Source organism: Diplotaxodon limnothrissa, linkage group LG16 (genome assembly GCF_057381915.1).
Source record: "Diplotaxodon limnothrissa isolate DT_005_m linkage group LG16, D_limnothrissa_male_GT1.1, whole genome shotgun sequence".
Classification (NCBI taxonomy): domain Eukaryota; kingdom Metazoa; phylum Chordata; class Actinopteri; order Cichliformes; family Cichlidae; genus Diplotaxodon; species Diplotaxodon limnothrissa.
Window position 1 is genome coordinate 15,350,102 of NC_140611.1, and position 12,196 is coordinate 15,362,297.

Consider the following 12,196-nt stretch of genomic DNA (forward strand, 5'->3'; position numbering starts at 1 on the left):
ATACCCAGTGCATCACAGTTATTTGGTATTTTCATGGCAAAAGAGAGGTGGTGGTGGTGGTGGGGGTGGGGGGGCTAGATATCAGGCAGGTGGTCATAATGCTATATACTGTTAGTTCAAGAAAAACACATGGAGTGAGTGAGATGAATAAAGACAGATAAAGGTAAAAGAAGAGAACCCAAGACTGACTAATGGAGAAAATGAGATCAAGATGGGAATGAGGTAGTACACTCTGTGAGATACTTTACGACGAAAAGACCATCACTGTTATGTGGGGTGCACTCTGTCTATTCTTACTTCTGCTTTGTTCCCAGGGGGAATGACACCAGATGGAACGAGACAGTGGAAATGGCTCCTACTTTTGTCCTCACACCTCCATTTGAATGAGTAGGGCTTACTGGTTGGGTTCACCACACTAAAAGACCTAAAGAGTCAACCGAGAGCATGAAACATCCCGGGTTACACTGACAGAGATAGAAGTTCTAACCTTACTTGCTATTACCTTGTTGATGGTACAGACAAACCAATGGCATGAATCTCCAAAATTCTGGTGTTTGGGTCCAGAGGGCCACTGAATTCAGAGTTACGACGGTTCCCACTGATGTAGTCTGAATCTTCCAGGTCAAAGTGGAATTGGGGCAAAAGGCTGCGGCCACACACTGAGATACACGGGACCTGTTCCCCATCCTGCAAGTTCTGAATACTGGAAGAAAAGTGCATACTCACAAAAAGGAAAGAAAAGCATCCAAACCATTGACGCCATTTTCAAAAAACTTGAAGAAAATACCTAGTTAAACGTTTACCTGCATGGAAATGTTACACTTCCCTTACCTGCAAAACAGCTTTCCCTGAAAAGTGGACACCTGCAGGGGTAAAAAGCGAACAGTGAAGTTCTGCCTGGCACCCGGCTTCATGGTCCCTACGCTGGGTTCAATGCTGAAAGGAGGAAGCTCAGGGTTCAACATTAGAAGTGACAACAAGTTCGCCAGAGGACGGGCTTCAGTCAGCGATCCTGCTGATCTGCTGCCAGGTCGAGAAGTCGAGGTCCCCTCTGTTAAACACCACATGTAGACATTTACACAGAGTCAAGTCCAGGTTTTAAAGTATTCACGTGTAGGTACAGAAAGAAATAGCACTTATTTTCAGGATCAAATCCAACAATGACAAGTTGACCCAATAATATTGATGATATAATATTTCTGTCGTACCTTCTTGGTCACAGCTGACAATATTGCTGCTTGGATCCATGAGAACTTCCCAGGAGAATTCCACCTTCAAACTTCCCTCATTCACAACCTGCAGTCTACGTGCGTGTGTGCAGACAACAAAAAAAGTAACACTCAGAAATACTCAGAAAGAAAGACATATTTTTGAATTTACATTTATGGTGCCCACTGTTGAGCAATGTAATGTTAGATATACATCACATATAAGCCTTTAGTGGCTATCTTTTTGATCTTTAGTATTTTCATTTCTATCTGATGAATAAGAAACCCCAAATAATGTTTCACAAGAATACCATGTTATATATTATTAGGTTTGATGACTTGGAATATGTTGTACACAAAACCTGACTTACTGCTGCAGCCTGGTTTGGAAAAGCATGGTGTTCTCAAAGAGGATGATGTCTGTGCTGCAGCTTAACTTCACATAGTCGCAGACAGCACTGATGCGTAATTCAAGCTCCACCTGAGAGCCGTCGACCACAGAGCAGCAAGGCTCAGGATCTGTTCTTATCACCTGGATAAAAGAATGTGATTTATTAACTTGTCTCCTTATACAGCATTTGACACCACTTGTCTCTCTAACACAATAAGCTAGGGCCCACATGTACCTTGTCCTTTACAGCCTGTTTGGATGCATCTGAAGCTTTCTCTGAAGAACTCAGCCAGTGTACCATCTTGTGTCGGTCATCCCAGTCAGCTACCTCCTCTACAGGCTGCTGGAACTCCACCTGGCAAACTTTACATCTCATTTGCAGCTGAGACAGAGTCACTGCCTTGCTGGAGCTAAATGTGACAATCACTTCCTTAGAGCAACCAGCATGAAGGTGTCCCACCTGTAACAACAAGCAGCTAAATGTTTTCCTGAGCTGGCAGTAAAACAAGCAAGAGAAAATGTAAAATTACTACAATCAGTGTCTTAGGAAAGGAACTGCGTGTGTTCAGAAATAATGTCTATAGCTGTATTTACTATTTGTTGATGCTGGTTTGATTCAAGATTTTTTTTATTGTCATTGTCAGCACTACCTCAAATATTCAACGCAGAACGAAATTATGTTGCACAAGCTCACATAAAAACAAAAAAAACATCAATACAAAGTTTAAAAAAGAGCAAGTATAATAAATAAATGAATATAAAGTCATTGGTACATATTTAAAACCACAAATTATTTAATTATTGCACAAGAGAAATGCTGATTGCACTGAGGCATTATTTTGTTTCAAAAATAATGCCAAACTAACCAGCGACTTTTGACAATGCACATTTTATCACTGCTATGAAAAAGTATTTTTTGGCTCCACCATTTAACAGTTTTGACAGCCTCTGCCACTTTGTTGATATTTTACCTGTGGTGAAAAGCTGACATGAGGTCCACTAGGGGGCCACTCAAACCTCAGCACCTGGCTGCTGCTGTGGTTGGTCATAGTAAAACTTTCTTTGTATGGAACGTTTACATGGCAGTCACCAAAATCCAGCACCTCATAATTACCTATAAATGAGAAATTAGGTCTTTAATAAAAGACTCAAGCTTCTGTTGAACTAAATCACAAGATTAGGAGGTTTTGTAAAAAAATCTTATGCCATACCTTCTTTTTCATCTTCATGATCTATATCCTGCAACGACCTGCTGATGTGATCTAGAGAGACGATTGGCTGGTAAGCCTCTCCTGTTACTTCTATTGTAGTGTTGCTCTGCTGGTTGTCCTTCACTTGCAGTGACATTTTTTCCTTGACATTCAAGGGTTTATCAGAGCAGAAGCCAACCTCAATCTCCACTGGTTCATTACTCTTCAGCTTTAGGTTTACTCTGTGCACCGATTTGTGCTCTGTGGAGAAGGAAAAATGTCAGAAACCATTGAGGAGTGGGAAGTGTGAATGGTTTAAAGCCTCACCCACTAGTTTTCAGTGCATTTGTTAAACTAAAACAAGATCACACTTGACCTCAAAGAAAAGACAGGGTAAAACCGAGTCATGTCGGTTAGGATCTATAAATCATAAATTGGGACATAAATTGAATGGGAAGTTCTTGCAATAAGGTCACGTTGATGCTCATGGACTATAAAGAACTGCCAGCTAATGCGATGAATAGTTACAACAATATGTAAGACAGTACCCAGCAATGTTAAGATGGCCACTTAGGAGAGAAAGTCACACTACAGCCTTAAGAACTCAGACTTAGATTAAAGAAATGTCAGCTGTATTTTCAGAGTGCCGTGGTAAAACGAGCATTAAAACATTACAGTTAAAATTACAGTGCACTTTTCTGTAGGTGTTGTTTCACAAATACAAGTTTTATTTACCTGAAGCACGCTGTGTGGAGTCCACTGAGGCGTTAATGTTGTCAGACGCAGCTTTTAGGGTGAACACACCATGCTCATCCAGCATGTCAATCTGGACCTATACACATTTTCAGAAAACACATTCATTATTCATGAAATCCTACCTAGACTGTTTGTTATGTTTCTGAATGCATTGTAAATAATAATATTTATATTTTGGTATAATTTGGTTTTACTGAATTTAAAATGGATAAACAGACAAATTTCCTTCTTCTCACCTCAGCTGGAACATTTCCATTATTTAACAGCACCAGGGGTCGGATATGTCTGCGCCCTACTGGTACCCGTCTGAAGTGCAGCACTGGGCTTCCTTTACTGCTCCTCAGACCTGGACGTACCACACAAACACTGGGCAGAGTGCCTTGTCCCAAAAGGTCAAACTCCAGCACGCTGGTCTTAATTGTGGGTGTCACTCTTAATCCAGCAGAGAGAAGAGAGCAGGGTGGGAGAAGTCAGCAGCAGAAAACAACCGGTGCTGTTATTGTTATTATATACAGTAGTAACAGGGATTAAAAAAGGGATAGAAAAACTAAAGACAACACCGCAGTGGCATACACAGTCATTTGCTTCTTTACCTTCCACTTCCCTCCACCTTGGCCTCAAACACAACACTGTAATGCTGCATTGCCTGAGGTGTGAAGGTGACAACAGCAAACGCGTGCGAGAGGCTGGGAATGCTCAGTGTTGTCACAGGCAAGTCAAAGACCTCAATGTGTCGGGATGACTGTAAAACATACATATTTTAGACTCAAACTTCTACCTACATTATGATAGACAGAAACAGTCCGATATACATTTATCCTTGTGACTTTAAACACTTCACCTTAGGCCCAGCACTTCTGATGGCCAAGCTGAGCATGCAGGGGACCTTGCTGCTGTTGGTGAGTTTGAAGCGAGCTCGGCTGGTTTGACCCACCAGGATTTTGTTGAAGATAAACTTATTTTCATCCAGCACAAAAATCCCTTTAGCATTGCAAAACTGCTCTGAAGAAAGCTGGCTACTGCTGCAGCACAGATGGTGTTCCTCAAAGATGGAGGCCATATCCAATACTATGCCTAGAAACCAAAAAAAAAAGAGCTAGATATAATATGATTTAAGTCAAAGAACGGCTAGCAGTAAGTTTAGAACAGAATTTGATCTTTGATCAAAAATCTTTTTAACATGCCTTTGGTAATTTCAGGACTGTAGAGCTGAGCCTGACCAGCTTTACTGATCAAAAAAGAATCATGCAGCTCTCACCTGGCTTGCAGACTTCAGCCAGCAGTGTGTAGGGTATGCCATCAGGATGGTCTGAGGGGTCACGCCCAATGATGTCAATGTGCAGACCCTGGCTCCACCTGCCCAGCTGTTCAGCTGCACAGTCCACTGTCACCAGCTGCTGAGACCCTGGCTGTAGGCTCCCAATGCAGGGAGACACTGAGAACATACCCACGCTGAGGCGATTCTGGAAGAATTCAGGAAAATCAGAAGAAGCAAGGAGAGGTGATGAGAATACTGAAAGGAGTACTTACAAAAAGAAATCAAATTTAATGTCAAAGAGCAGAATTTAGTTTATTTTGCTTTACAAACTATTAAGCATAAAAATCAAAGACACTAAATTATACACAATTTTATTTCATGACCATCATCACCGTTTTTTGTATTGCTTCCCTGTTAAAATTAAGGGGTTTTATCGTGTTTCTTATTAATTCACTTTATAGACCTTTTCAGTGTCTATTTTGTCTGTTTTACTTTTGTAAATCCATAACAACTCAAAGGAACTGAAAGAAAAAATGTCAGGACTGTTTTGTGATTATTCATGTGTTAATTATTAGCTTGACTAATCTCAAAATAAACAGAAAATGTAACTCTAAGAAAATTAATGAAGAGTCCAATGACTGTAAAACCACAAACAGGACCATCTATCAGGCACTGTCACTGGTGTGAAATTCACCAGTGTTCTCTCACCTGAAGAAAACTCTGAAAGGATTCTGGTGGTATTTTGGCAGCATTGGGCCTCCCTGAAAGGGTCTCTCTTGATATAGTCTTACCTGGACCCCTGAGACCAGAATGTAAAGAGAAAAAAAATACACAATTTATTAACAATAAATGTTACAAAATTTTGTTTTGTGAACACTAAAACTAAAAATGGTGGAGCAAATAAAATATCTTTAAAATAACATGTGCTGGATGTGTTGTTTTCGTGTGTTCTGTTGGCCTACCCTGTCCTCACGGGATCTGTGATCATGCGGCAGATGGTGAAAGAGGCCTCAAAGACCCCATTGTTTTCTATGGTGAAGCTTTGGCTTTTCTTGTTGCCATAGATCAGAGGACCAAAGTTCAAGTCGGATGAAGGTGTGATCTTGTACCTGAAGAGAGACGAACATAAAACACCAAAAACAAAAAAACAACTGCTAAGCTGCTTCATATGAGCAAAATAAGAGGCTGGAAATGAGATGAAAGAAACACAGTTTTTCAAATTCTATACTATAATACGATAATACAATAATGTTTCTGCACTATTAATAAATAATATATTAATAGTGCAGAATTAGTGAAAGCGTGAATCGGCCTTCACCTGGTGAAAACAGATCGGGCTGAAACCCTGATCGCCACGATAGCTACAGTTTCTCCTCCTGTCCCAATGCTCGGTTCAATCACCTGCAAAAGATTAGCTCACTCAGTGTCAGCTATCAATTATTTAAATCTTTTAAATAAAGTTTTTACTTTTTATGGATCGAACCTGGCAAGGCAGGATAGGTTGGTCTTTAATGAACACTTCCACATCAGGTTTGAAGAGGATGTTCACTGTTGCGGGCTTGTTGGGCATCAGACTACCACACTGAGGAGACACTTTGAAAATGGAGTTTAGGTCTGGCTGCGCTGGGTCTGTCTGCTCAACATTAAACCTTGTGATAAGAGAACAATAAAATTAAATGACCGTTCCATGAAAACCTTTATATGAATAAAATATTGCAAAAACTATCAGTTTAAACTCACTTGTAAGATACTTCATATTTTCCTTGGTTTTTCAATCTGAGTGACAGTCTGACATCCTCAAAGACTCTGATGGTTCCAAAATTAAGACAGCCATCTGACATAGAAACATGAGCATGTAGTACATTATTGGTGGTTATTATATCCTGCCACCCACTCAGTCAGTCATTTTGCAGTGCTATCTGTTAATGGTCCTTAGCTGCGTTAGATGCCGGTTCTCTGTGACAAAAATATTTCCTCATGATAAAAAGGCAGCTCTACTTAATTTTCATTATTTAAGGAAATATAAATGTATATAACAATGTCTGTATGATGGATTTTCAGTTACTGTAACATCCTTGTTACATTTTTTCAACTTAAATATCATTTTTATGTGACTCCTTCTTTTGCATAAAATGTGGAGAATGGAAGTGCAGGTTCAAAATGGTCAAAATCGGATTGTTTACTGCATTTAAATCAATAAAAGGCCCACATTCACTTTCACATTTAAACGAAAAGCTGTTTCATTTGTACCTGGACTGATTTCCAGGTCCACGTCATAGGCTTCGGCAGTAACCTGAATATTTTCAGTGTATACAACACCTAGGATTTTCTCCACATCGGCTACCTGGAAAAAAACCCACATGATGTACTTCTGTGTGTATAACATGTCTATAATATATTCATTTATTTCATGTTATTTATTAACTACAGCATGAGTACTGCTCTGGTTGTACTCTACCTCCAGACGCAAGATTCTCTTAATATTGAGTGGCCTTCGGGCTCTGAAGCGCAAGCTCAAAGGGAAAGAAGAGTTAGGTGAGATGATGCCCTGATCTTGTGGCACAGTGAACTCATCACCCAACTCTTCCACACCCTGCAATCTCCAGGACACTGGCAGAGCTGTCTTATTATACATCATAATGCTGCGGCTGTCCCTCCTGGGCAGGATAAAAAAGGTTGGGTGAAGAGAGAGAAATCCCAAATTATCCACTGTGGCATATTTTATCATTGAAGCTCCTTTCTTTTGAGAAAATTCTTCATGGTTTTTTTTTTTTCAAATTCACTTTTGAATCTGTAAACTGAGCAATAGTTATCCGTGTTCCCTGAATTACTGCGGTATATGTTGGTACCTGTGCAGCAAAATCCTGTCAAAGTGCAAATGCTTGCTTTCCAACTCCAACTCTGGCCGAACGCCCCAGCACGAAAGCTCAATGACCACAAGCTCAGGATTGTCTTTGATCTGGCAAATCAAGCCGTCCTTCATTTTTCCTACTTTTGTTGGGTACGACCAAAGCGTCAACTCCTTGTAGGGTGGAAAAGTATTTAAATGTAAGTAGAGAAAGTAGAGTAAAATTATCAGACAGCATTAGTGCTATTCTACCTGTTTCTGGTTCGGTTTGAGGGTCATGGCTGGGGGGTCCAACAGATATGTGGTGGCCTGCGTATCATGCTTGAAACTGAATTGGACCTCAGCCTCCAGACATGAGTTATTGTGAATCACCAGCTTCTCTGAGTTCTCGGGGTACCTGTTTTCCTTGTATCTAGAAAACACACACGTGAATCTGTAAATACAAAGAAAGCCACAACCACATGAAACCATTTATAGCCATCGTTCTGCCTCTCACCTGTCTCTGGTCTTGCCACAGAGCAAAGGTCCAAACTCAAAGTATCCAGGTTTAATTACATAGGTCTTCAGAAGCCCCTCTTTAGTTTGAGTGACTTTCTTACTGTGGGGAAACACAGTCCTGTGGAAATCACACACAAAAAGTCAGACTATTAAAAAGCTTCAAACTTAATTCATCTGTGAAAAATAGATCTAGATTTTTACAAAGTGAGGCAGAACACAACACGCCAACTACAACCTCCCCGTTTGCAGTTATTTCACTACATTAGTTCATCACACTATGCAGACTGACATGTAATCACTGCTGATGGAAGGATAAGTAGAAACTCCTCTGCAGATGAGCTGGTTGAGTCTCCGGGTCCCGACTATCTCAAAGTTGAAGGTATGTTTAAAAGTTCCTGGTGACTCTGAGTAGAACCAGATCTTGAGTACCACCTCACCGCCAGCTGGCACAACCCAGCGAAATGCTGTCAGACTAAATGCATACAAGCACACATTCAGACAAGCAGCACCAACAACAAATTAAAAAACACTAATGAACATTAGTGATTCTGCAGTACGTCTTACATATGGCTGCGTTTTTGTTCCAAGCTTGCTTGATGTTCTTCCTGGTCAGTGTCCTCGGGGTGGAAGGAGGCATGCGAACGTGACCCGAGACGCTCTGGTCCCTGTGCTTTTGTTTTGGCGGAAGTCTGTTTCTTGCTCCTGTGAATCTCTCGGCCCGTTTTATCCTTGTCCTTCGCCACTGTGCTGTCCTTAATGGTGGCCTTGCCATGACCTTTAGAGCCTGTTGCCTCTTCCTTTACAAAAACAGCAGACAAACAGTGTTCTGACTTAAAAACCTAAAATTTCATGCTTTTAACACCAAAATAAGCTTGTGTGGGTTAAATGGACATGAGGTCCATGTTGCTTGTGTTTCAGATTTTGCCTCAAATTAAGAATGATTTTTTTTGTTTAGACATTACCGATAACTTTAAAACGGATGCTTGCAGCTCGTCCTCTTTCTTGTCCTTGTCCTTTTCATCCAGCCCTGAAGGAACCAGGAAGGTGAAACAGGTCTGTTCTAGTTTAGCTTGCTCTCGTTTTTTGGGAAAAGGAACGACAGAGAAGGTGACAGAAGGAGGGATTGGAGGGCCACTAGGACCTATCCCTAAATCATCCAACACCTAATGAGACCAAAGCAGAAAAGAAAATAGATTAGGAATTCATCTTAAACTTATGAAAGAATAATTTCATTTTCAACAGAAACATAATTAATAATTTTATAAAAATGAAAGATCTGTGAAATGATGCTATACCTCATCTAGGGCAGGCAAAGAGCTGCTTATGATGCTCATGTAGTCTTTTTCTGTTACATTTAACACAATATATGGAATGTCCAGAGGAGATGCCTTGTCGTCTGCCTTCTCTGCTTCTGACAGTCCTGCTATTTGACTGTGCAAAGGTGATATGAGCTTGTTACTGACTCTCCTGCTCTTCTTATCAGCAGAGGACTGTGTAGATGGAAAAAATATTTTGGATTCAAACAAGGATAAAGAATTATAGCACACCTTTCCAATTTTCCAAGCAGTCTTACATTTAAGTTAAAAAAAAAAAAGGAGGGATTGGAGGGCCACCTGGTGGAGGACCACCAGGTGTGTTGGCCAGCTAACACACCTGCTTCTCTGTTGTAACTTCAGCTGACCCTAAAGCATCTTCAGTGGGGAGTGGGACCAACAACAATCCCCGGCGCCGGTCCCAGTGCTGCAGGATATGCTCCACCAGGGCTTGGCTCTCCTCGTATTGACAGAACTTAGACTGCAGGTTCTCCACCCGGGACTGAATGGGGGTATGGTGAGCAATGGAGAATGAAGGAATGGTGGCACTTGAATGGTTAGTAGGCAATGATGTGAGTCTGTTAACCTCTAATGTAGAACATAATGTGCACCAGAACAGGTTAGGTTTACAGCATAAGTTACCAAGGTGAGTACGAAGCATCTGAATGAGAAGTATGGAAACCCAGGATTGGACCCAAAGTTACTTGGACTAAATCCTGCTTTGTAATACAGGCCTCAGATTTTATGTTATTGACTTAACAAAGAGCCCTTAAATGGCATATTTGTACAAACCTTCCCAGCAGGTAAGCCCTGTCTTCTTGCTCTGTCTTTTTGATTCCTCTCCCCTGCTTGTTTTCCATCTTTCAACTCTTTTTCTTCTCCTGCACTCTTCACATTTACAGTTTCTGTATTCTGGCAACAACACATGATTCATGTTGGATATAAAAGCAAAATTAAATACTTTAATGTAATTAGATCCTGTGCAGAATGCAAGACACTGGATTGCAGAGTAAATCATTAATTCTTCATTGAGTGGTTTTAAAAACTAAAGTAAGAGAAGCTGAAGATTTCACAGCACACATAGTAACAGATAGGCCTACAAGAAGTACTTTTGTTTCTTGAATCCCTTTTTTCTCAAATTAAAATCAAGTAAGTATTCAAAACATACTTGAAAAAAATCAGACATGTTGTTAAAATAGTAAGATTTATTATTTATTATTCCATCATTCCTCATATCTGATTTGTTGTATAACATTACACAATCTTATGAAATAATGTATCCCAAACATGCAGTATAAAAACTCCAGTAAGTTACAAAGTAGGTAATTAGTCTGCTATACATATCTACCATTTTAAATAATGCACTGGGGTTGAGTGTGTTGACATCGTTGCTAAGCTCTAATCTACCTTGTCTATCTCCAGTGTGTCTGTGGGTTGAGGAGAACCTGTGGTTCCTTCTGTCTGCTTCTGTGGATCATCGGCCTCTTTGCTATGATGCTCTGTAGGAATAATGACCAGACGTCACTCAGTAACTGATTATGCTGCACTCTATAAACCGTTTCATTTTTTGCTCTATATTACATTTTATAAAATATTACATGTTTTTTTTACACTTGTCTGCACCTTCATTTAGATGACATTGCTCTCTTGTGTCCCCTAATTGCTCTTTGGAGTCGTTAACAGAAGACGCCCTTAGCACATTCAATGCCCCTGTTGACTACAGAGGAAAGGGGAGAAATTAATTCAGTGCTCTAATTTTTCTCTGTATTTGCTGGTCTTCAGACTGGATACAGACCTGCTTTACCCCCAGCAAGCTCTTCTTCCTTGATGGTTCTTTAATGTCCTTCTTTCCACCCACCTCTTTTAACCTTTGGTTCTCTTCCTGTTGCCTCTTTTCTTCCAGCTCTTTCGCCATCTGCTCCCTTACACACAAGTGAATTGTTTTTAGTTACCTTCATTTGAACTTGAATATATTCCTGGTATTTGAGTGAAACTGTGCATGCTCAGCATAAATAAAACTGTGCACAATATTCCTGGATGTAGAAGGAAGCAAGAAGTAGTTTCAAGTCTCTATATTTATGATCACTATGAGGGCTTTTATTACATGGTAGATATAGTAAATCTAAGTCTATAACTGGTTTAAGCAGAAAATGAATGACATCAAATACCTCAAAATGTGGTTATAGTGGCTTATGCCATATTCTAAACCATTATTGATATAAATGTTAAAGCACATATTATGTATTGATTATTTATTACTGACATACTGACATGAAAGAGATTAAACAGTTGCTGCAGATTTGTCAGCTGCATATCTGATTCGGCTTTCACTCCAAAGCTGCTATATTGGATAGAGACTGTGTGACTAGGAAAGTTATTTGAGTAAAATAAAATGAATTTCATGGAGACCATCAAGAAACCAGTTTGAGACGCTCTATGATCTGTGACATGGTGTGTTATCCTGCTGGAAACAGCCCTCAGCAGATGTGGTCACTGTGGTCATAAAGGGATGGACATGGACAGCTACAGCAATCAGAAAGGCTTGTGTGTGCGTGGTGTTTAAACAATGCTCAGCTGGTACTTAGGGAACAAGAGAAAATACCCCTGATACCATTACACCACCGTCAGCCTGAACTCTTGATACAAGGCAGGACGGACCCGATTTTTCTACATACCTTGGGTTGTAATAAGTGGTTATCTGAATTATTGTTGTCTTCCTATCAGCTTGAAGCAG

At 40.2% G+C, this 12,196-nt stretch overlaps 1 protein-coding gene across 1 annotated transcript in view; it reads right to left on the reverse strand.

The window, feature by feature from the left end:
• LOC146615897 (axonemal central pair apparatus protein HYDIN-like) overlaps positions 1 to 12,196 on the reverse strand; it is a 48,215-nt gene that overhangs the window by 10,438 nt on the left and 25,581 nt on the right. The window contains exons 44-75 of the mRNA XM_085374035.1: positions 11,258 to 11,384; positions 11,086 to 11,179; positions 10,870 to 10,961; positions 10,255 to 10,374; positions 9,803 to 9,964; positions 9,445 to 9,639; positions 9,112 to 9,312; positions 8,714 to 8,946; positions 8,439 to 8,621; positions 8,148 to 8,267; positions 7,904 to 8,063; positions 7,653 to 7,825; positions 7,262 to 7,460; positions 7,054 to 7,147; positions 6,544 to 6,637; positions 6,287 to 6,452; positions 6,122 to 6,204; positions 5,766 to 5,912; positions 5,512 to 5,602; positions 4,804 to 5,008; positions 4,387 to 4,619; positions 4,139 to 4,287; positions 3,782 to 3,977; positions 3,525 to 3,621; positions 2,811 to 3,050; positions 2,571 to 2,713; positions 1,835 to 2,059; positions 1,580 to 1,740; positions 1,209 to 1,303; positions 832 to 1,051; positions 503 to 703; positions 298 to 424 (exon numbers count right to left, since the gene is read on the reverse strand). Coding sequence (XP_085230161.1) covers positions 298 to 424; positions 503 to 703; positions 832 to 1,051; positions 1,209 to 1,303; positions 1,580 to 1,740; positions 1,835 to 2,059; positions 2,571 to 2,713; positions 2,811 to 3,050; positions 3,525 to 3,621; positions 3,782 to 3,977; positions 4,139 to 4,287; positions 4,387 to 4,619; positions 4,804 to 5,008; positions 5,512 to 5,602; positions 5,766 to 5,912; positions 6,122 to 6,204; positions 6,287 to 6,452; positions 6,544 to 6,637; positions 7,054 to 7,147; positions 7,262 to 7,460; positions 7,653 to 7,825; positions 7,904 to 8,063; positions 8,148 to 8,267; positions 8,439 to 8,621; positions 8,714 to 8,946; positions 9,112 to 9,312; positions 9,445 to 9,639; positions 9,803 to 9,964; positions 10,255 to 10,374; positions 10,870 to 10,961; positions 11,086 to 11,179; positions 11,258 to 11,384 — 5,026 coding nt within the window. The remainder of the gene's footprint in view (positions 1 to 297; positions 425 to 502; positions 704 to 831; positions 1,052 to 1,208; positions 1,304 to 1,579; positions 1,741 to 1,834; positions 2,060 to 2,570; positions 2,714 to 2,810; positions 3,051 to 3,524; positions 3,622 to 3,781; positions 3,978 to 4,138; positions 4,288 to 4,386; positions 4,620 to 4,803; positions 5,009 to 5,511; positions 5,603 to 5,765; positions 5,913 to 6,121; positions 6,205 to 6,286; positions 6,453 to 6,543; positions 6,638 to 7,053; positions 7,148 to 7,261; positions 7,461 to 7,652; positions 7,826 to 7,903; positions 8,064 to 8,147; positions 8,268 to 8,438; positions 8,622 to 8,713; positions 8,947 to 9,111; positions 9,313 to 9,444; positions 9,640 to 9,802; positions 9,965 to 10,254; positions 10,375 to 10,869; positions 10,962 to 11,085; positions 11,180 to 11,257; positions 11,385 to 12,196) is intronic.